Below are 22,295 nucleotides of genomic sequence, written 5' to 3' on the forward strand. Positions count from 1 at the left end.
ATGCATGTGCCAAAATAAGCAGCTATTTCTCACTGGTTTAATTGATATTACCATCATCAGGAGGGAGTGAAACCAAGAATACAAAAGCTCTCTTGCTGTTATCTTCCAAAACCTAATATGGTAGGACCCTACAACAGGGATAATGGTCTTCTGATGATGTACAAATGTGATGGCAAAGCCAAGGCATTTATAGAAATCTCACAAGTGGTGAAAAGCTGAAGCCAGAGGGTGATGCACTGAGGGAAAGATTTCTTCTTAAGCTAACACCACTATCTGGTTACAATATTTGGTTAAAGTGACTTCACTTCTGATGTGCTGAACAACTAGAAGACAGCAGGCCAAACAATGGGGCTAGTTGCTAGCAGAGATGAGCCTGACCAAAAACTTGAACTTGGAAGTTCACAGCTGGATTTGAACTTTGTGGCTCCAGCTCTAGTCACTCGCAGGTTTTCCCTTCCGAAACTGGCCTGGTGTGATGGATGTCGGTGCGGATTACTCATGCTGCTAACATGAGTTATTTGTGCAGGTGGCTGCGCGGGGCGTTGTGAGCATTCCCAGCCAGAATAGCAGCACAAAACAATGCGTCCTTACCAGTGCTTTAACGTGTACTCCCTTTTTGGGGGAAGTGTAAAGAGGAGAAATCTTGGCCAAAGTAGTGCAAGGAGAGGTTAACTTTTCAACACCTCGCTTCTGTCTGGGCACTGAGGCAATGCAGGAGGTTTTCGAAGTATTTGATATCTTTTAGCTTCTGAGTAGCGACCAGCTGCTTTTCTGGGAGGATAGAGTTTCGTGATGTTAGAAATCTCTGGTTGCCAAAATAGCATGTATTAATTTCCTATCTCCCTGTGTCTATGAATATGATAGACTGTTATAAAAGTCTAGCCACCTCTGCTGTAACTTTTCCCTGTCTTCTCATCAGTTCTGTCTCCTAAATAGCAACTGTTTCATTGTCATTACATTCATCAGGTTTCATGAAAAACAGTCTCAAGACAAAACTATGTTTCATCCTTTCCAAGACCTAGCAGTGGGTTTTAGAGCTTAGACTGGTGTTTGAATAAAATACCCACATGTTCCATTCCCTTGCAGGTAGCATCATCATGTATGGAGCGCTCCTCCTCTTTGAATCTGAATTTGTGCACATTGTCGCCATTTCCTTCACATCCTTGATTCTCACCGAGTTGCTGATGGTGGCGTTGACGATCCAGACCTGGCACTGGCTCATGATAGTGGCTGAGCTGCTTAGCCTCTCCTGCTACATAGCTTCTCTGGTCTTCTTACATGAGTTTATTGGTAAGGTTAAATGCCTTTTCTCCAATCAGTTGGTTTATGACCTGAACGGTAACAAGACTGTAAGGCCATGAATTGAATTTAAAGGCTGTTGGTGAAGCCAATGTAATTACAATGTCAGTGGTTCTGACCAAAGTAAACTGTTTGATTTGAAAGCACCTGAAAGGCATTTTATGGTTTCTTCTCATAGTGAAATGGTAAAGGAGATAAAGGTGGTCGGTAAACTGTGTGCTGAACAGAGAATCTCATCGCTGCTTTCAGAGCTCTACCATGCATCAGCTGTCATGTAATAGTGGCTTTTATTTCCTGAACTGAACTTGAGAAATTTGAGCCTCTGTTGTTGGATAGAAAGATTTAGTGTTTTAATTGGGTGAAGTAGCTGCCTCCTAAAACTTAACTTATTTTAGCTGCTTCACTGGGGCATTGGGGCCCTTTTCTTGTGCATTTGGCATTTTTTTGTTGGTTTTGGAGGGGTTGTTGCTGGGTTTCTTTTTTTTCTTTCCTTGCAACAGAGCTAATCTTTTCCCTGGCTAAAGGAAAAAAGGTAAGGAACTCCAGATTCCCCCAGTAGCTATCTAGTTGCAAATTTCAGTTCCGTACGGTTTGTTCCAGTGTTTGTTCAGGAACCACAAGATGTCACTACTTCTTCCGTAAAGTTCTTTGCTAACTCCAAAGGCAATGAGGATAACTTCCAATGGGCCACATCTGTATCTCTTGCATATGGGTGTACCAGCTCCGTTTGGAACAATGCTTCAGCTATTTTTGCAATGATTCTGAGGTTTTGTAACTGGGTCAAGAGATGCGTTTGCTGGACGACCAGCAAAATAGCAGCGGGCAGCTCCAGAGTCAGAAGGCAAGTGGTCCATTTAAAAGGAAGGTTAGTGTTGCCAGGAGATGGAACCCCCTGTTTTGGATGGGGTATATTTGGGCACTTGTCTGTGGAGAGCTGCATGTCTTACTGAGCTGTGCTGTGAACTAAGCTGTGTCTTTTGTGGAAGAGAAGGGCAGGCAAGTGAGGAACTGGGGATCCTATGAGGTTTGAACTAGCATGTGGAGAAGGTGAGGCTGTTTAAGTATTGGTAGATTGCATTGCTTTTCTGCACCTCTTCCCAGAGCATACTTCCCATCTTCATGGACTCTGTGCTCTTTTCTTTTTACAGATGTCTACTTCATTGCAACTTTGTCGTTCTTGTGGAAAGTCACCGTCATCACCCTGGTGAGCTGCCTTCCCCTCTACGTCCTGAAGTACCTGAGACGAAGGTTTTCTCCCCCAAGCTATTCGAAGCTCACGTCCTAGGGCTGCTCTCCTTGCACACCAGAGACAAATATTGCACATGGCTGAGAGACAAAATCATGTAGTTGTTACTATAACAAATACGTCTGATATTTGCGTAAGGATCATGTGGTAATCTTTATTACATGCTGCTTTATTGAAAAAAGACTTCACAACTGCCGTGAACAGAAACCTGACGATAAAAGGGAAGTTTTTTGAGGACGGAGGCACTTGTTAGTTCATCCAGTTTTTGTCTGTCATTTTTGTTCAACTTAACTGGGGTCAAATGCACGTAACTGCAGTGATGATGGGTTTCTCGTGCATGGTTGAAAGTATCTGAAAGCTGCTAACTGACCTTGCAATTTACATTTGACAAACTTAAGTTCCTTTTTTAAGTATCTGTGCTGTTCCTTGCATTGTGTTATGTTGTTTTGTATTATTTATCTTTTTTATTCAAGTAGTTGTATTCTTTTTACATCTTGGAAATACCTTAAAGTAGGTGATGCACTATACTGCTGACAGCTGATTCCTGATTTATGGCATGCTGTTTCCATAATGGGGCTCCAGCATGTTGGATCTACACACACTTGAGAATCTGAGCTTGTCTGAGATTTCCCTTCAGTTGAAACATGGTCACCTTAATGATTTTGGACGTATCCAGCCATTGATAAATACAGAGAAATGTAGTCCAAAGTGAAAAAAATCAGTTTTGTTTAGCTTTTGTGCTTCCTGTTAAAAGGAGTTGCTGACATGATAGCTTTCCTCTCTATTTATTTGTATAGGAGAAATTTATCTAAACTAAAGCAAATCCTCTTTGGAAAAGAAATTTGCAGTTGATCAGTCTTAAAATGTGTCGACAACGTGAGGAGAGACTCGTACTGTTCCGCAGACAATGTGGCAGACGTGTCTTGAATCCTTGGAGACTGAAAGGGAAGGTCACAGAGCTGCTGCTCCTCACAGCTACACGAAATCTGTTTCCTGTTAGGGCAAAGCTGTGAAGATGAGCTGCAAATGAGCTGAGGCACTCCTAGGTGGATGTTGTTCATGATCCGCTCCCTGCAGAGAGGCGGTTTTTGAGAACCTTGCACTTGCTTTGCTCTAAAAGCCAAACTTGAATCGCAGAGGCAGGAGTGGGGTTCGTATGAAGGCGTTAGGCTCGTGTGCAGGGCAAATTTTCTTACTGTTTTTTGATTTTCAAAAATTAAACTCAGTGAGTTCTGGTTTTAAATAAGCACTGGCCCATGCTGTAACACCACGAGGAAAGCAACACCTACATAGGCTGTGACGAGTTACGGGAACCTTTTGCTGTTGGGTCCATGCATCAGACAGGGATGAGCTTTTAGTGGGAGCCATCCTCAATTAAGGGCTGTTTAGTCTGTGCTAAATTAGTTGCTTACTGTCTCATTCCCACATCATAAAAACCACCGTTGGAGCTGGCACCACTTGGCTGCATGGAGGAACCAGGAGCAGCAGAGCCCAGAGTCTGAGCTCCCTTCTCCTCTCCAAGGAACCTTCCAGGTCAGGACAACCACACTGGTGCGAGGAGCCAAAGCTCCCTGGTCGTCTCTGTGCGATGCTGAAGCTCTTTAATGGACTGCCAGTTTCTGTTGCCATTGCTCCAGGCGTTCCGCTGTCGCAAGGAGCACAATGCTGTGTTAAAAGGTCTGGTGTGAACTTCAGTGGAAAATGGGAGTGTTGTTTTAACAGGAGAGCTGGAGTCTGTGTTGACCCACAGTGGTACTGAATTTTCAGATCTCAGACAGCCGTGGCTGATGCGTGGTGATTGCTCCGGGGAAGGTTTTGCACAACCTGACCTGCCTTCCTTGCTCTCAGTTCCTGTGAGTAAATATCAAAGAGGAGGGGAAGCAAGTTCCAGAAGATTTAGAGAAAAATTGGATGTGCTTCATAACGCGTGTGGCTCAGGGTGAGAGGAAGGTGCAAGTGCATATGACCTTGTTATTTCATGTGGGGGAAACTCTTAATTTAGAAAACTATGTTTCAAAATCCTTCAGGAATAAGAGCAGCAAACACTCTTTAATCTAACTTGTTGTTTTTTCTTTTGTGTGAGTCTTCTGATTAGGCTCTTGTCTGAACTCTACTTAGAAATCACCTTCAGAAACAACCTACTGGCTAAGAAAGGGTAATCCTTAGTATCCACCTTTTCATAATATTTTGAAAATCGGCCGTTTCCCCCCCCCTTTTATTTTTTTTCCCTAAAAATAATAATATATGTTTCTACCTATTTGACATGCCTGTTCATGTTAGGAAGGGCCCTAGAAGTCCAACACTTCTCAGTGCTTTGTCTCATGGAGAAAAAGCGGTGCTTGAACAGCCGGTCTATGGGGGAGTTGGACTAACAGCCTCTTGGAATTGTGCTACTTTGCCAAAACGATGCTTAATGTTGTCTTTATTGTGACTTGCTATGCTCCTGGACAGTGTTGGCCATGCAGGTGTTCTGGAGTCCCCGGTAAGCATTTGATTTAAGTAGATTTAAATACAAGAATTTATAATTTCTTTTTGTAACTTATTGAGTAATCCCTCTTGTCTGTTGGCAAACACATCACATTTTGCATCTTCCCTGTCCCTATCTAGTGTGAATTAGTAGTAAAATGTCCTGCAAGAATAACAGTGCCATGCTACTGTATGTAAATATTTGAGACGCATATATGATAGAATTCACTGTTTCCTGAAGTCAATACAGTTTACACTGAGTGGACCATATTTGCAAAATATTAGCTTACACTGAGAAAGGGAGTGAATTGTGATTTCGCTTATATTTATTGAATCATAACTTTAATAAGGAACACATATTTAGTGGAATTTATAGTAACCTGTAGCTGTGTTTTGGGGTGTGAATTATATACTTTGCAGCTAGTTTTTTTGCACAAGGTTGTAAATCCAGGAAGTAATTTCTGTCTGGGTACACACTGCATTTCTTTAAAGCAATCAGAACATTAAAACTGCCATCTAACAAGCCGCAGGAGAGGGGAAGGATTGTTGTATTTTTCAAGTTTAGCACTTTATGTCTGCAATCTATTTCTCTTAAGTTATTTTAAAAAAATGTTTTTAAAAGCAAAATTGAATACATATGTTCATACTTACTGTATATTTGAATAAATGGATTCTCTGCTGGAAATTTAATTTAATCTTCTTCCTCTAGTATGCTCATAATTTGTGCTTATTGGGAGTGAAGTATTGTTTTCTTCTTCTGTGTAGTATCTTGTTTGTAGCCTTACTTACTGTGCTTTCTATTCCTTTTTTTTGCTCTGGTTTATGTGCTGTATGATTCATATATTCATGGGACTGTGCTCCCAGCGATGCTGCAGGGTCCGTGTGTCTCTGCGGCCGACGCTCCGTCCTGTGCTGCTGCCGTGGTCCGTTAACGTGGGGTTTTGTGACATGCACTCTTCTCTTCTTGCATCTCTGCAGTAATTCCAGGTGTGTCGCAACCCTCTTCATTTTTTTCCTTTATATTTGTTTCCTCCACAGAGCTTGTCCTGTTTATCTTTGCGAACATTTGTTTTGCTCAGCTTATAGTGCAATTGAAATGCAACATTCTTTATTCGACAGCAGCAGCTTAAATCTGTGCAGGCTCGTATCAGAACTGGGCTGGGGAGTGATGAGTGACATCCCTGGTGTCCCCTCGCTGTTGAGAACTACGTGCTGAGAGCTACAGCTGTGGCCGGACCAAACTCAGCAGCACCAGAGGCGTTTTTCTGTGGTCTAGTGAACTATCGCAATTAAACGCCCTGACGGCCTCTCTCGTCCTCTGCGACTGCTGAGGAAAGTTTTGTTACGGTTGAGCTGAGTTGGTCAGGGAGCCCCGGAGAGCGAGATGTGTGAGTCCCTAAAGCTTGTTGTTTGGCTTGATCTGTTGTTGAAAGCTGCTGCGCCATCTGACGCGCCATAAATCCTTGATTTGCAGAAGCCGCGCTGCCCCAGGTCTGTGAACTCCCCTGGCACGCAGCTCACCATCGCAAGTTCTTTCCATGCAACTGTTCAGATGGGCTTTGGCTCATCCCCACAGTTGCAGGGGCCAGTCCAGTGCCCACTACAATCTTCAGTGTGAGCTGGATGGGCTCTTTTTTTATTTATTGTTCATTATTTCATAAGGAATAAACTCTTTAATTTGCATGAAATCCTGGGTTCTACAGCTTTGCCAATATGGTCCATTACTACTGCCGACTACAACTTGTGTACTTATATGCCTTTGAGAACATTTTTAATTGTTAAAATTGTTAAAAAATAAATGTTAATTTAATTTTTAATTGCGGAGATGGATTCTGGTGTCAAAATGATATTTACTGTGATGCCAATGTTTTTTGTACCTGTCATCTAGTTAAATAACGTGTAAATACTCTTGATTCAAGAGAAATATGAATGCCGATTATTTATTGTTCTGTGGAGTTACATGTTTCAGATGTGTAAAAACTTAAAAGGGAATGTTGTAAAACAAGGTGGAGAAAATAAATTTTATGCAACTTCTTTACTTCATCCATATGCACTGTGTGTGATACCCCTGAGTTAGTCCTGGCGTGATCAGTCCAAGGTGTATTTTGTCAGAATTTTAAGTATATAGGTTAAGATGCATTGTGGCCCTTTAACTCATCTCCGAGGAAAATGCACATCCAAGAAATGATCCGTGCTTTCTGCTGATCGGCGTAGACCTGCTACGTTAAATTCTTTGCTATAAACAGTTTTCGAACTGTCTTCACAGGAAAGGCTTTTGGGGGTAGATTTTGCTTGCCGTTTTGTGGAGTTTTGTTTGATTTGGTTTTTGTTGGTTTGTTTTTTAATGTTGGTGTAAAACTTTTTCTGCCCTTCGCTTTATTAGTGACCTCTTTCCAGAGTGCTTTCTGCAGCCATCGTTGCACTTTGATGCTGTGGAATCGTCCGGTGTGGAGCACAGAAGCTGCTGCTGGTCAAATCATCCTCACAATTTTCAGTGCAACCCAGCCGGGGAGAAGACGGTCGTTCCTGCTGCTGCGCACTGCTCTGTATTTTAGGAGCGAGTCTTCTGTTCAAAACATATATATATGCTGCTTTTGGAAAAGCAATGATGCAATAGCGTTAGGAACAGCTATTTTTGGAATGCTCTCATCACTTGAATGTTCTATTAAGAGCAGTCCTGGGGCTGGGGCTGCCTGTCCTGCTTCTGGGTCAGAAACGGGAGGGAAAGGCAGGAGTTTAACACTGAATATTCCCTGCAGGGAAAACTCCAATAACACACTACGGTGATTTTTTTACCTAATAGAACTATAAACGCCCTCTCAAAAAAAAAAGGAAAAAGTAAATCTATAACTTGGGAGACTATTCAGCTAAAGCAGCAATAAACTATCCCTTTGATCATTAAACATAATTAAAGTTTTTATTTTAGATTCTATAGGATGCAGACTCCAGCATCTTAACCTTTATTAACTCTTTTTGTATAAAATAGTTAATGCAAATATTAAAAAGACACTTTTGTGGTGTTTGCACACATCAAATGGATGCTGTAAACTCCAGAAATTACAGCAACATACTTCACTCCCAAGTGTTACCAATTTCCCGCTCCAAATGGGTTACATAAGCCCTAGTTGGTGGTTCTTTTAATTTATGGATGGTTTCTTTTTAATGGTGAAATGTGTAATTAAAAAAAGCTAGAAATAGTTTTTCTAAACTCACTCTGGAAAGGGAAGGAGAATTTCTGCAATGTTTTTTTTCACCCAAACATTGCATAATAGTAGAAATGTCAAAGATTTCCATGGGGTTTAATTTCATTCTTCATGTGGCTGTGGTCAAACAAGAAGTTTGAACACTGCAGGGGTTGGCAGATTTTTGGAGGATCACGCATCCTGGGATAAGTTTTCAGCTGAGGCTTTACCAAAGAATGCCAGTGGCCTGGTTTTTCAAATTGTGGTTGTATTACACATTTATGTGTCTTTTTTCCTTTTTTTTTTCTTAAAAAAAAAATATATATAGGTGCTACCTGGTAATTGTGTATCTTACTGTGGCATTGGGTGTCGTGTGAAGATGCACAGAAGTTCCCTTTACCTTAAACCATTTGGAGAAACGAAACCCTTGTCACTACGTCCTCTGTCTTTGCCTTGCGGTGGCTCAAGTCACAGCAGCTGTGCACCTACTCTGCCTCTTCTCCGTTGCATTCCCATGGCGTTAGATACCGTTGTCATCATAAATCTTCACTAGAGGATGGTAACTGCTCATGTCACAGGTAGGAGATGAGGGCAGAGCATCCCTGATCTCTGGGCTGCACCCAAAGTCAGAGCGCAGAGTGCTCAGCAATATTCTTGTTTTGATTATTAGACCTTCTCCCCACCTTAAACATTGGAGTCAATCCTATGGGAAAGTTACTTATTCCACAGAGCATTCAGATGTCTTTTCAAGCCTGCAATCATTCCTAATTAAAAAAAAAAAAAATGACCTTATTATATGGAGTATTGATAAAACCCCAATCCAAAAATTTTGAGGGTACTTCCATCTTAAAGCTAGAACTGCCAATCCAGGTTATATCTGTGCTAGATATTTTGCAACTGCATGTGAAAACAGCGAGTTTCAGAGAGCGTGAGCAGCAGTTGGCTGCAGAAATAGTATCGCTGTGACTGCAAAAAGGTAACACAAGGAGAAGCTTTGCTAGCAGCTCTTAATCCTGGTCCAGCACCTATTTAAAGTCAGTATCAAAACCGATGCTATGGTTTCCTTGGGCCAAGAGCTGGTATTTCCTGGCCCTAAAACTGTCTGGGTGGTGTGAGGCTCTCTAGGTTACATGGTGAATCTCTGAATTTTTGCTGCTTGTAATTAGAGATGATCATCACCTTGCAGGATCTGGCCTTCAGAAAAACATCCTCCTTTCTGCTGTTCTTCCTCCCTTTGTGGTCTAATACCAAACTGTTATTGAGTGAGCGGGTTACAGAAAAGGGCTTTAAAATCATTGCATTCCCACTTTAAAGCCTCCCTCTCTTGGCTTGCTGTAATTATGCACGTAAGAAGGAATATTTTGTGCTGTTCAGATTCTCTCACAGAAAGAAGTAGTAACAAGAACAATCTGTGCAAAAGAATTTAGCGCATTAAAGATGGGGGTAATAGTCATTCTCATTTGTCCTTTTATGTGAAACAGATTTTATTTTAAATGTACACTCTGAGTAGCTTAACCATATCCAGAAACTTGTTTACCAGGGCAAAAGTAGAATTATCCACAATATAAATTAAGAGCATAAGTAGAGGTGAAGTGACTGTGCTGCGTGATCCTGCGCAGTCAGCTCAGAGCTCCTGGAGCACACACCTCGGGGGGCACGTGGGCAGCGGGTATCTCCTCCGCTTGGGATTTCACCAGACAGCATATTTTTTACTCATGTGTTTCACATCTGCTCCCAAAAAGCTGTGTTGTAGCTCTGCTGTGGGCGTTACATTTCCCTGCCGTTAGACACGGATCTGTCCTCTGCTGGCTCTTGTGTTTTTAAGACGTGTCCCTTCGGGTTCATTTCGTACAGTGGCAGATTCCACCGACGTGTGACTTGTCAAAAAGTGAAGCAGACTGCTATTGATCAGGATTCCTATTTAAAATGAGAACAAACTGTTTGTCGGTGATGCCATTATATAAAATGCCATGTAATGGTCTTGATGAACCATGTTCCGGCAGCAATGGTGTAACTGCCATGGAAAGAAATGCCATTCGCACTGACCCTATGGGGAAGACAGGGACACTGCCCGCAGAGGCGGAATTGCTCTGCACCCCTTGTAAATTCAAGATGAAGATTTTGAATTAAAGGCACGTCTATAAGGACTGGCCTTTCTGCTGCCAGCATCTCTGCTCCAACACAGTGATTTCCAATGAATCACTGTGTCCTGCATCATTGCTGTGACCGTGTCCTGGACCAGCACAGCCAGAGCCATCGCTGTCTCTCCGGACAGGAAGGTCCCAGGTGTGAATTGGCTCTCCTGGGCAGGCCAGGGTGCCCGTTTGGGAGCTGGAATGGGTTGTGTTCACAATGGTTTTATCACTTTTGGCTTCGATCTTGTTCTAGGAGTTAAAGGACATGACCTTTGAGGAGAGTCCTCTGGACTGCAGCGGATGCTGAAGCAGATTGTCACCTTGCTGTGGGCGCAGTGGCACTGCCAGTGATCCCTTGAGCCCTGGAAATGTTTATTGCTCTCCAGCTGCACCTCTATCCGGCTCCATCCCGTTCTCCCTATGTCTGACAAGCCGCACACCACGAGCTGTAAAATTTCACACGGGTGTTTTGTGAGCCCAGGGAGAGCTGAGCAGCGGCCAGTCCGGCCGAGGTTCACCTCCCAAATTCCCCGGGCAGCATCGCGGGTGTAGGTTCACATCCCGAATCCCCCAGGCAGCATCGTGGGTGTAGGTTCACCTCCCGAATTGCTGGGCAGCATCATGGGTGTAGGTTCACCTCCCGAATTGCCAGGCAGCATCATGGGTGTAGGTTCACCTCCTGAATCCCCCGGGCAGCATCATGGGTGTAGGTTCACCTCCCGAATTGCCGGGCAGCATCATGGGTGTAGGTTCACCTCCCGAATTGCCGGGCAGCATCGTGGGTGTAGGTTCACCTCCTGAATTGCCGGGCAGCATCGTGGGTGTAGGTTCACCTCCCGAATTGCCAGGCAGCATCGTGGGTGTAGGTTCACCCTCGCAGTGCTCCTGCCCGATTTCCACGCATGTCTTCATGTTGCCTTTGCATGTAGATGTAGTTACAAATCACTTGATTTGCACGTCAGATCCTTTCTGTAGTTTAATTTTTAAACATAACTGGAGTAGTTACATCCTGCTGTTTATTAATGTTTATTAATGTTTATTAATGTTTATTAATTTAGTATGCCATCTTGGCTTCATTCTAGCCTGGAACAATTAGTTTAAGCCCAATGACAAACAGAAAAGTTATTTTAGCATTGAACGTGAATAAAATTAAACAAGAGCAATGGAATTTTTTCGCCTGAAGTGTGAGCTGGAAACTAACACTGGTTCTTCCTTTTATCTCTATTTGCCTGTATCCAAGCTAAGTAAAATACCTGCAGAAGCGGACGACCAGTTTTAAACAGGATCTACACTATTGTTGATTCTAGGATTGTCTGCTGTGAGTTACTCCAAAGAAACACTTGTCGATCACGCGCCATGTGACACAGGGACTTGGGGCTTCTGCACCCTGACAGCTGGGCTGTAAAATGGAAAAGAAATTTCTGAACAACCAACTTACACATTATCAATCCCTCATCTATTTTGCTTTCTCCAGTTGTGCCTCTTTCCAGTCTTCAGTATCCTTTCATTTATTTGTCGGATGGAATTTCTCAGGCAACCATCTATAGACTGAAGTTTGATTCGAAGCTGCCCGTTTTGCTTCCAGGCAGTCTCAAGCCTCCTACTGATCAGATTTTGATATCTGATCTTTCCTATATACAAGGAGAAATGAGACAGAAACCGAATTTTCTGAGTGAAACTGGTATTTGCAACACTTAACCAATAAAGAGAAAATCCTTCCAAAATCAGATGGAAAGAAGTGTTGGTATCTTGGTGGAAGATCCATGGCTGGTGTAAACAAGCAGGTCACGCGTTCATCCACACCCTCACACAATCCTCAGGTTTTGTCCAAGTCTGAGCTTAATTCTTGTGAGTTCTCATTACTGAAGTGTGGAACTAATTTTTACAGGTGCAGTGTTCACCATAAATAACCTTCAACAGAAAGAAACATACTGTATTTCACATGTGAATGACACCTATTTCCTTCAACAGCCTACGTGTCTCTTGTGATCTTTCACCGTCAGGATACCATGCAGGGCAGTGATTTATACAGGTTCCCACTCTTCTTTCAGCTCCTGTTGCCATTCCAGCTCCGAAGGATATAATGCCACAAAGCCTTCAGTAAAAGCAGAGCCTGGAGGAAATATCAGGTGTTAACATCCAATAAAAAGTTAACACGCTTGAATGAACTGGAATTGCAAGGTACCACTTGTATGGCTCAAGCAAGGACTGACCTAATGCAGCAGTTTTATGGTGGTAGCAGGTAAGGACTAATTATAGACCCTGGACTCCATCACAAACTGACTTGTCAAGTTAACTTACCGACTAAAGTACCTACAATCACATTGCGGGGGCTTTCTGCTCCTTTGTATAACTGGATGCAGTTGCTCCTGAAGAAATGTGGCAAGTAAATCTGAGGTGCTGAAAGAAATACTGCACTAGAAATTGTGCTGCAGGGAATGTTTTATACGCTTTGGGGTAAATTAATGACCAGGTTTGAGTTTTTTAGGAAAAAAAAAAATACAACAACAAAACTTTGTGCACAAATACATACTTTAAAATATATTTTCTTTCAAACACCAACTATTTTAACAACAGTGTAAATCAGATTTTACAGACCACATATTTCAAGTATGAAGTTCATTAAATGTGTGAAATTCTAGATTAGCTGCTGGGTGTGGCTAGATCCCCAGTAATGAATCATAAACTGTGTTCAGGATATAATATCAGATTCCCTTGCCCTGGTGGTGATATTAAAGGGATAAAACCACCTTTCCAAAACAGTCATAACCTTTCTTTATTATCTTTATTTAGTTTACCCATCATATGGTATAGCAAATGACTGCATCAGTGTTTCCATCCTGAACCTAATGTACAGGTGTCTAACTGGATTGGGTCATGTTTTTATTATTAATAAACCAACTTATGCCCTAATGTAACTGAAACAAATGCTAACTATGCATGCATTTTTGTGACAGTGGGTAGCAGTCTGTCTTTAGATACAAGAACATTGCTCTAAACTGCAATTCACTCTGAACTTGTGTGGAAAAACATCACTTTGCTGTGTTCTCCAGCGGAGCCAGGAGTCAATAGCTATGAGCACTTGAGTCCAGGTAGTCTGGGAGCGTGGTGGGTTTCATAGCCGCCTTCTTGGTCAGGGTTTGCTAAGTCCTTTCTGGACTAGCTTTCAGCCAGGGATGCTTTCCCTTCCCAAAGGCTTTGCAAACACCCACCCAGCCCCCGGGAGAGGCACTCGCTGCTGTGTGGGACTTGGAGGAAGCTCCATGCTGAGAACTGTGAAGCCACTGGGGCCTGAGCATTGACCTGGGGGATGTTGAACCCACCCCCTGCAAGGAACAGCTGGGGAAACAAGCTCATAATCACCTGCAATCAGAAGCACCTCTTCCAATTCCTACCTTAGTTCTCTACAGTAATTCCCTGGAAGGGGAAGGTGAGTTGAATATCTGGGAAGAGCAATTAATTAATGATGCTGTTCTCATTCCACCAACTTTTCAGGGAGCTGGAAGCAAGGTGCAAAAGTGACCAGCTATTCCCTTGGACTGTTGTAACAACTATAATTCAGGGGACAGGCGCTCTGCGTCCAGCAGGACAGGGTTCCCAGCGCCGCTCTGCCCGGGAAGGGCCGGGGACGGAGCAGCACGGGGGCTGCGGGTGCCTGGGGATGCGCACAACCTGCTCTGGGCCATCATATGCTGTTTCTTCCTCTCCCTTTTTTCCTGTGCTATGCAAAACAGGTTCACAAGCCAGTTCTAACCCTGGTATGACCGATAATAAGAACTTCCCAGGTAGCAACTTTTGATGGGACTAAAAATCCAGGGTTAAGAAAGTGAAGAATTGGCATTTCTCATGCATGGCTCTGTTGGATACCTCTTCCAAAAGTGTGGCCTGGTGACTCCAGTTGAGTTCTACAAGAAGCAGTTAAATGGTTGCTTACTTGCCCACCCTTTCCAACACTCCAGTATGACTAATGTTCCTCCTAATAATTCCAGAGAGTAATTACTCTGTGTAGCTGTCTCTCCTTTTCTTTTTTTTTCTGAACCTTCATTTAAAATACTGGAAAACAAAACCCTATGGGTTTATAATCTTAAAGAGAAAATATCTTTGGCAAGAAACTTAATGTCTTTATAGCCTCATCCAAAGTTCTTCTTTGTTTAATTACTCTTGCTTTTAACAAAGGTTATAGTTCAATTTTATTCTACATGCTAGTCTGCAAAAAGCCTCAGAGCTGCTAACTTAGTCATTGGTAGTAGTTTGTAAGGCAATGCCAATCTGGAGGGCTTAAGTGTTCCCTGCAAACAATGTTTGATGTTTGGGTAAAAGCATAAATCACGGCGTATAAACATCCCTCTTCACACAAATTTGCTCAATCAGGGCGCACTAAGAGAATTTCAGTTTTGAAGTAGATCTAGCACCATTTACAATCCAGAAAATTAATGTATTGCAATGCTGCCTTGGCCCTTCCTGCCCCAGATGGACATGGGGAATAGATGTAAACTCTGGGATTTTCAGCTGAATGGTTGAGTTTGCTTTCTCCTCTGGTGTGAAAAAACCTCCCAGGAAGACTGATCCCTTCCACGGTACCCAACAGACCATCCTGCCTCGTTTTCTCTCACTGATGCAAATGAATTTCTGTGCCTCTAAAATTCCTTATCCAATGATTAATGTGGGCTCTTGGCAAATTGAAGGGGCCAGGGTAGAACAGAGCCGTGATTTTAGTTGCAGGGTAGAACTGAGCGATGGTTTTGGTCCAGAGGTGAGAGCTGCAGTGGGACACTGGGCTATTGCGGGGATGTTGGAGGATGTTTGGGGATGCCAGCGGGGCTGGAGGATGCTGAGGGGCCAGGCAGGTCCCAGGTGGGCTGAGCTACTTGTCTTTTCCCTGGATAATAAAATAAAACAAACACACAAACAAACAAAAGACACACACAAACCAAAACACACCACCAGACCATCACCAGGTTGGGTTTTTCAGGAGTCTGAGGCTCAGAATAGGTTTTCCTGCAGGTGCAGATCTGGTACTTCTTTCACATATAACCCAACTTGAGGGGGTTGGACATTTCCATGTACAAGCGGTCACGAACTCATGCAACTGCTTTGCAAGTGTGCTCCGCTGTCTGTCTGCAACTCTGCAGAATTCCAGGAGACAGGCACAGTAATAGGTAAGATGGGAAATTACAGCCTGGGATGGTAGCGTATCAGGCCAGCTGAATTAATTACATCCTCCTGGTCCCATAAGAAGACACTAATTCAAGAGTTGTCTGCCTAAAGACAGCGAGAGTGGGGCCCTATTGTTCTATCAGGGAGTTGAAAGACACTTTTTTTTTTCCTTTACAGGAAATTTTCGAGAGGAGGGGGGAGAGAAAGGATGTTCCCTATACTTTCTTCAATATCTTTTTATTTGCGGGTTTGTTTTCTGTGGTTGCATTTGTTGGGGAAATAGTAAAATAAAAAAAATATTAAAATTATTTTTAATGTTCATAAACAGAATCCATTTACTAAAAGTCAGTTCATGGGGGAGAAAAAAAATGAAAGAAAAAAAAACTAACTCAAAAAATAATGTTTCAGTTTATTGAGAAAAGAAAATTTCAACCAATTTTCATTGTAGATGAAAAGCTATTTCTCATTTGGAAAAAAATGTTTTGATGGGAAAAATTCAAGCAGTTTTAGTTCCAATCTCGGAGAGCTTTATGTGGGCGGATTCCCCGGGCCACGTGGAGCTCATTACAGGATCAGACACTCCGTTTGTAACTTAATTAAGTGAGTGAATATGTTATTTAGACAAGTGCATTGTCAGAAATAAGCTTGAGTTGGTTACATGTAGTCATGATGCTCTAAGACTGTTATGAAAGCGGCGAGAGGTGCCAGTTGGCATCACTTAAACCGGCCGAGCTGCAGATGTTGGATGGTTTGGTTCTTGTCGGGCTCTGTTCGGGAGCCTAGCTCAGGTGCAGTGAGCACACACCCGGAGTGTGTAAAGCTGGAGTTTAGGCACGGCTCTGCTTAACGGCTTAAACCTGTCGAGGTTGCGCTGGAGAGAACAGTATTTACTTTGGAAGGGTGAGGAGCTTTTGTCAAAAATACTTATTGTTGCTGTGAGCCTGAAATACCTTTTGCAAGAAGAAAACAGAGACGTCTCCGTGAAGTCTATGATGATAAACTCCGGGCAGCTGCCCCAATGGCCTGAGAGCACATCCTCAGGAAGCCTTGATGTCTTATCTCCTGAAGAGCATGAGAATTAAAAAAAAAAAAAAAACACCAAACACCAAGCTATTTCGTTTTTATTGCCAATTCAGAGCGCGGAGCCGGCCGGGGAGCGCTCATCCTGCGGCGGAGGGGGGGAGTCGGGGACCCCTCGGGGCCAAACCCCCAGTACCGACCCCCGGGAGCCCCCCTGGGAGCCCCCCGGCCCGGGCTGCTTACGGGGAGATCATCGCTCTCCAAACCTACCCCCTGAGACAGGGAGCGGGAGAGCCGGGACATGCACCTTCTCCCCATCCCCAAAAACCGGGCATCCTCTTGGCAAATCCCGCAGGGTGCCGTGGGGAGGTGGGTCCGTTGTTTGGGGTTAGGGGTACAGTCCAGAATGTGCCCCTGAAAGGAAGAGGAAGTATTCTCCTAAAGAGGGAATAACTAGCTAAAAATATTAGCTATTAATAGCTCCTTACCTCCAAAAATAAAATCCCTTAGTGATACCAAAATAAGAAAGCAAAGGAAAGTCGGAGGTATTTGGCCTTCCTTTGAAAAGTGAAGCTAAAAGTAACTATATATATAAAAATTTCTCGTTTCTAGGGAAAGTCTCTGCCCCCGCATCCAGCTTGCAGAGTTATATAAGACTTGAACTATATCCCCTTCTCCGCGGCCGCTCACAACGCTCTGGGAGCCGGAGCCAGATGGAGAAAGGTTCCGTCAGGAAAGTTTAACTCAGCGGGGAAGCTGCAGCCAGTGGAGGACACGATTCTCTCGCTGAACTCTCCAAAAGCCTTGGAAATCTTACAGTTGTGTCATATGCTGGTTTGGGGAATACTAGCAGTCCGGAGGCAGCCGCCAGCCCTCTTTCACTTCTTTATTTATTTTTTTTTTCGCTTTGCACTGAGTTTAATTTGGGTAGCAGGATTCAGCATTTTCAAGTTGGAAAAAACTTTGTGGAAGAAGATATTTTAGGAAAACCCTGTCATGTGAACTAGCGGGAGCCGATCAAACTGAGCTATTAAAAGAAAGACATTGTATTTTTAAACGGTCCAGACTAGGGAAGCCAACCTGTATGCCATAACCGCTGAGCTGTGACTGCTCCCCCCGATTATAGCTCAGCGTGGGAGGAGGCGAAGCTTTCCGTCGGGGTCGCCCATTCTCCGCTCGCTCCGGGATACCCTTTGGCAGAGCCCGGTGCCCTCGGCCCCCCCAGGTTGTGGGTGTCCCCCCCTGCACCCCTGTTCGCCCTCAGCCCCCCGCCAGCTCGCCCCTTCCCAGCTCTGCTTTAGCGCTCCCCCTCATTTAAAGCCCCAGCCCCTCTCCTCTGCAATTATAACGAGTGATGCTGGGGTGACCACTTAGTGCCACAGTAAGGAGTGTGGGTGGTGGGGGAGGAATAATAATAATAACAATAATAACGATTAATTAACTATTGCTTTGCTCTCCAAGCAAAGCAACAACTTTGGTTTCCCCTTAATGTTTCGAAATAGAAATCAAACGGTTCCGACCACACTTGATGCCAATAATGGGTCTAATCGAACACAGCAATTAACTCAGGTGCGACACCTCTGCAAAGGAGCCGGGAATTGCGGGGTGCGGCTCTATCCACGGGATCTCTCGCTCCCGACGGGGTTTTTTTGCGGGATCTCGCCCGTGAACATCGTGGCTTTTAAGTGTCCCGTTGAGATGGGTGTTAAAGGGCAAAGAACCCAGGTCGAGTCCGTGTGCCAGGAGCAGTTTGTCGGTGCTTCTCTGCCAACCCTGGCGCTCAGGTGAGAAAATCTCCGTGCGAACACGGCCGAAGAGCAATGTTTGCAAACGGCATCGCTGCTGGGAGAGCAGAGGGGTCCCGGGGCTCAGCCCCTGCGGGGACGAGGAGAAAAAGTCTTCCCTAACAGCCGGCGGGGGTGTGAGGGGGGTACGGGCTGCGGGGGAGCTGAGGGGTGAGGGGTTACGGGGACGGGGCTCCCCAGCACTTTGGGGGCGCCGGTGGAAGCCGATTCTATAACGGGCCCGAGGAGTTGGGGAAGGTATTTCCGCCTCAGCATGTCCAAAAATGACAAAGGGTAGGAAAGTGAGGTGCGCTGAGTTTCCCTGGCCTGCCTGCAGTTGCTAGCCTGCAGGACAACAAACCCGAGAAGCAGAAAGTTTGATTGTGATACCTCCTTCGAGTCGATTTTGGGACTCAGGGAGTGAAGAATGGAAACGCGGTGCGGGTGCCAGCCAGCCCTCCGTGCAGCTCCGGGCCAAGTCCAGATGCACTGAGTCACTCCCGCTGCTGCCCGGGGCTCCGGTGACCCCGGCTCCCCATGCACAGCGTTCCGTGGGGTTATACACAAACACCCAGGGACTGCAGAGCTGCTATGATCCCCGAAAGAGCATTTTATAGATGTGAACCTTTGATCTCTTCCTCTGGAAAAAAATGTATGTAAGTCCAGTTGCGGGGAGGTACAGAGCCCAGCGTGGTATCAATAGGCTCGTTAACACACCAGTGAAAACTATACGTTGTAAGAAAACACACAGTTCACGACATCTTTGACTTTATTTTCCTGTTTTCTTTTTGCTTTATTTTCCTGTTTATACATAGTATGTGTAAACACCCACGGGTTGTCTTGGTTTCGGAGGCTTCCTTGGCTATTTCATTCTTACTGAGCTCCACGTGTTATCCATGGGGTTGCTCCTCTCCTAAATGGATCTAAAAATAGAAATAGAGAAAGGTCTGTGAAATGCCACTAAACAAATTAACCGTGTTTTTTTTTTTCTTCTTTTAGTCTTCTGTATGAAGAATTGAGCCAATGGTAATTAGAAGCCAAAACCTGTGCCAGTAACAAGATGGATATTAATAGGGTGCTGGTGAATTTAAAATACATAAATATAAGCTGGGGACCTCAGTTTTCTGAATGATTTATTCAAAGGTAAAAGCAGCAGCAGTTCGAGCTTGTCTCTGCTGGGAAGAAGGAAAACTTCTGCACAGAAGCCCCGTTGCTTTGAAAGGCTTTGCAGTGCCTGCAAGTTTTGTTTAAAAAGCACACACTGGGATTTTTAACATCATCCATATTTCTTTCTTTCTCGCTCTCTAACTTTCTGCTCAACAATTAAGTGCTTGTGCTGCAGACTGAGAAAGCCGCAGAGCTGCCTTGGCCCAGAGCTGCGAGACGTCATGGATTCCTGAGTGTGAAGTTTGCAGGAAAGCCCTCAGTTTGGGAGATGGAGGCGATCCAGGGGTTTCCATGGCACTGGGATAAACAGGAGGAAACAGTGAGGGAATCCCGTTATTTTACAGCATTCAAAGACTATAAACACTCGGAGCAGGGAAGGAAGTGGCCTTTCCCTCTCTAGTAACCCTCATCTCAGAGCAGAGAACTGACTTCACTTCAGGAACAAGCTCAGCCCAGTTCGGATCCCTCTTTGCACCTCCAAACACGTACGGAGGAGGCGAGCAAGAGGGGTTCCCTCTGTCCGGGCGGCACTGGTTGAACATGGTTTAAAGAAGATATTTTTTTTTCTCCTTTTTTTTTCTTTTTCTATTTTTTCTATTTTTTCTATTTTTTTTTCTTTTTTCTTTTTTCTTTTTTCTTTTTTAATTCCTGATGCAGAGAGAAACTGCCTGCAGGCTGGTACATTACCACCACATCATGAGGTCTATGGATCAAGGTAGGGTCTTACTCCTGCGCTGTGTGTCTGTGTGCTGTGTGTGCCCTCCCGTGCGTTTCCCTCCCCCGAGGGTCTCTGTAGGTCCCTCCTCGGGCCGGGTGGTTTATCCTGTCGGGTTTAGCCCGCTCGCAGGCAGCTCGGCTGGGCGGGCAGGCAGGCTTTCGTGACGAGAAGGTCCCTCGGGTAAAGGACTGGACTGGCTTTAGGTTTGGTTTGAAGCGCTCCGCGAAGGCGATAGAAATCTGTCTGGAGAAACCTCCTTTAAACTTCAGCCAGAGGGGACTCTCCTCTTCCAAGCCATCACCCCAGGAGTCTCGCTGACTAACCTCCCGGCCGCTTAACCCTTCCGTCGCCTACCCAGGTCCGGGGGGTCGGGGCTCCGCAGGCGGCTCCTCCGGGCCCGGTGGAGCCTGGGCAGCGCTCGGCCGGGGCCGGCGGCTCCGCTGCCCTCGGGGATGCCCGCGGCTCCCGTCGGGGTCGGCGCCCACGGCGGGTGGGCGGACGGTACGAGCCGTGCCAGGGGGCTCGGGGCTGCCGCCGCGCTCCCATCCCGCGGCCGCGGTGTGCCGGTGGAGGCAAGAGTTAAGCGCGGCGAGAGGAGGAGTTTGCCCCGCTGCCAGCGCTCGGTGCGCGCCCGCTCCGCATAGCCCGAGGGTCCGCTCCGACCCGAACCATCGTCCCGCTCTGCAGCGGAGATCTCCCCGCTATGGCCCCGGCCCTACCGAGGAGGGGGGGCAGCCGTCTAGGAGCGGCTATGGCATTCTCCGTCCTCCCCCCGCGGCGGCGAGCGGGGCTGTGGGCCCCGGGGAAGGGCGCGGCGCCGGGAGCGGCCCTGCGTGGGGACGCGGAGGGGGCGGCGGGCACGGCAGCGGCTCTGCGGTGCCGGCACGGAGCCAGGGGAGGGGGCATCTCTCTGGGCCATGCTGGCGAACAGGGAGGGGGTCTCCGGGCACAGCTGTGCCTGGGGCTCTCGGCGTGCCCACCAGCGGGGGATGCTCCGCGCTAGGAAACCCCTCTCTGCTCACAGCCCGATTCTTGTAAAACACCCGCGGACCAGCCGGCCCGGCTGCTCCCCCCGGGCCCTGCAGCCCGCTGCCCAGGCAGCCTGCCCGCTCCCCGAGGTGCTCGGCGCTGCACCCCGCGGGCCGGGCGGGAAGCCCAGGTGAGTCGCAATTTTTGTAGGGCTGCCGGCCCGGGGAGCAGGACGTGGAGAAGGGAAACACTTTTCCATCGACTCGCTCCGCTGTAGATTCCCCCGCTCTCCGCTCGGCCGCCGCCAGCGCTGGCACCGCCGCTCAGCCGCTGACTCAGAGCCGCCCCGGGGATTTGCTGGGTGTCGGGGCGGATGAGGTGGGTATCGCAGGGCTTCGTTTGAAGGGCTCTTAGTAGCGGCTATTTGTTTTCTTCTGCCGTAGCAAGGTCCCCAAGCACCTGCCAAAACACACTCGTTAACACCTACACCCAAAGGGGATCATCCGAGAGCTCCAATTCTCGGACAAGCCAATGGAAAGAGTCTTTAGTGGCTTTATACCGCCCTAAGATCAGGCCATTGCCCTGCCTCGTGTATCCTCAGCTTTCTCCAGACAAAACTCCCTCTTTCCTGAGCGCTTCAGCTGCTCTTAGTCACTCTCACAACATCCCAGAGAAGTTCTTTTGCTGCACAAAGAGCAGCAAAGGGAATGATAGAAAACTTCTTGCACTTCCCAGTGCTGGCAAGATCCCGGTCTCACCTGCTATAGGGTAGCAGTGTACCACAGCACAAGGCAGAGCTCTGATGGCAGTTTTCATGGTTCTTTACATTGCTATGGAAGCGTAGCTGTTCCTCAGAGCCCTGTTCACAGAGCAAAATGAAAGGCACTGATTTTTTTTTCTTTTTTTTTTTCCAGATCAAATACTTGAGACCACAATAGCCAGATGAGCAGTGCAGTCAGTTGCATGACACAACCTAGAGATACTTCAGAAAGAGTATGCCCCTGGGACCCAGCATGTATTTTCCCCTTATGTGAAATGCTTGCTCGGGTTGGTGGCATAGGGGTGATGGCAGCAGACCCTGGCCCTGAATTGCCTTCGTGTCACAAGTCTGCTTTTCACAAAGAGTGAGCTGCATCAAACTGCCAGGGGTTA

The 22,295-nt window shown here is 45.9% G+C and overlaps 1 protein-coding gene across 2 annotated transcripts in view; it reads left to right on the top strand.

Annotated features, from left to right (window-relative positions):
* ATP9A (ATPase phospholipid transporting 9A (putative)) overlaps positions 1-7,060 on the top strand; it is a 59,971-nt gene extending 52,911 nt beyond the window's left edge. The window contains exons 27-29 of one of the 2 annotated variants that reach the window (XR_014185433.1): positions 1,087-1,290; positions 2,448-6,399; positions 6,486-7,060. Coding sequence is in view for 1 of the 2 variants with exons in the window: in XM_082065821.1 (XP_081921947.1) it covers positions 1,087-1,290; positions 2,448-2,584 (341 nt within the window). In the remaining variant the exon portion in view is untranslated. Of the gene's footprint in view, positions 1-1,086; positions 1,291-2,447 lie in introns of both variants that reach the window. The other variant, XM_082065821.1, reaches the window with a different exon arrangement.
* The last annotated feature ends 15,235 nt before the right edge of the window (positions 7,061-22,295 follow it).

The sequence above is a fragment of the Streptopelia decaocto genome (assembly GCF_964273445.1).
Source record: "Streptopelia decaocto genome assembly, chromosome: 14".
Taxonomy (NCBI): domain Eukaryota; kingdom Metazoa; phylum Chordata; class Aves; order Columbiformes; family Columbidae; genus Streptopelia; species Streptopelia decaocto.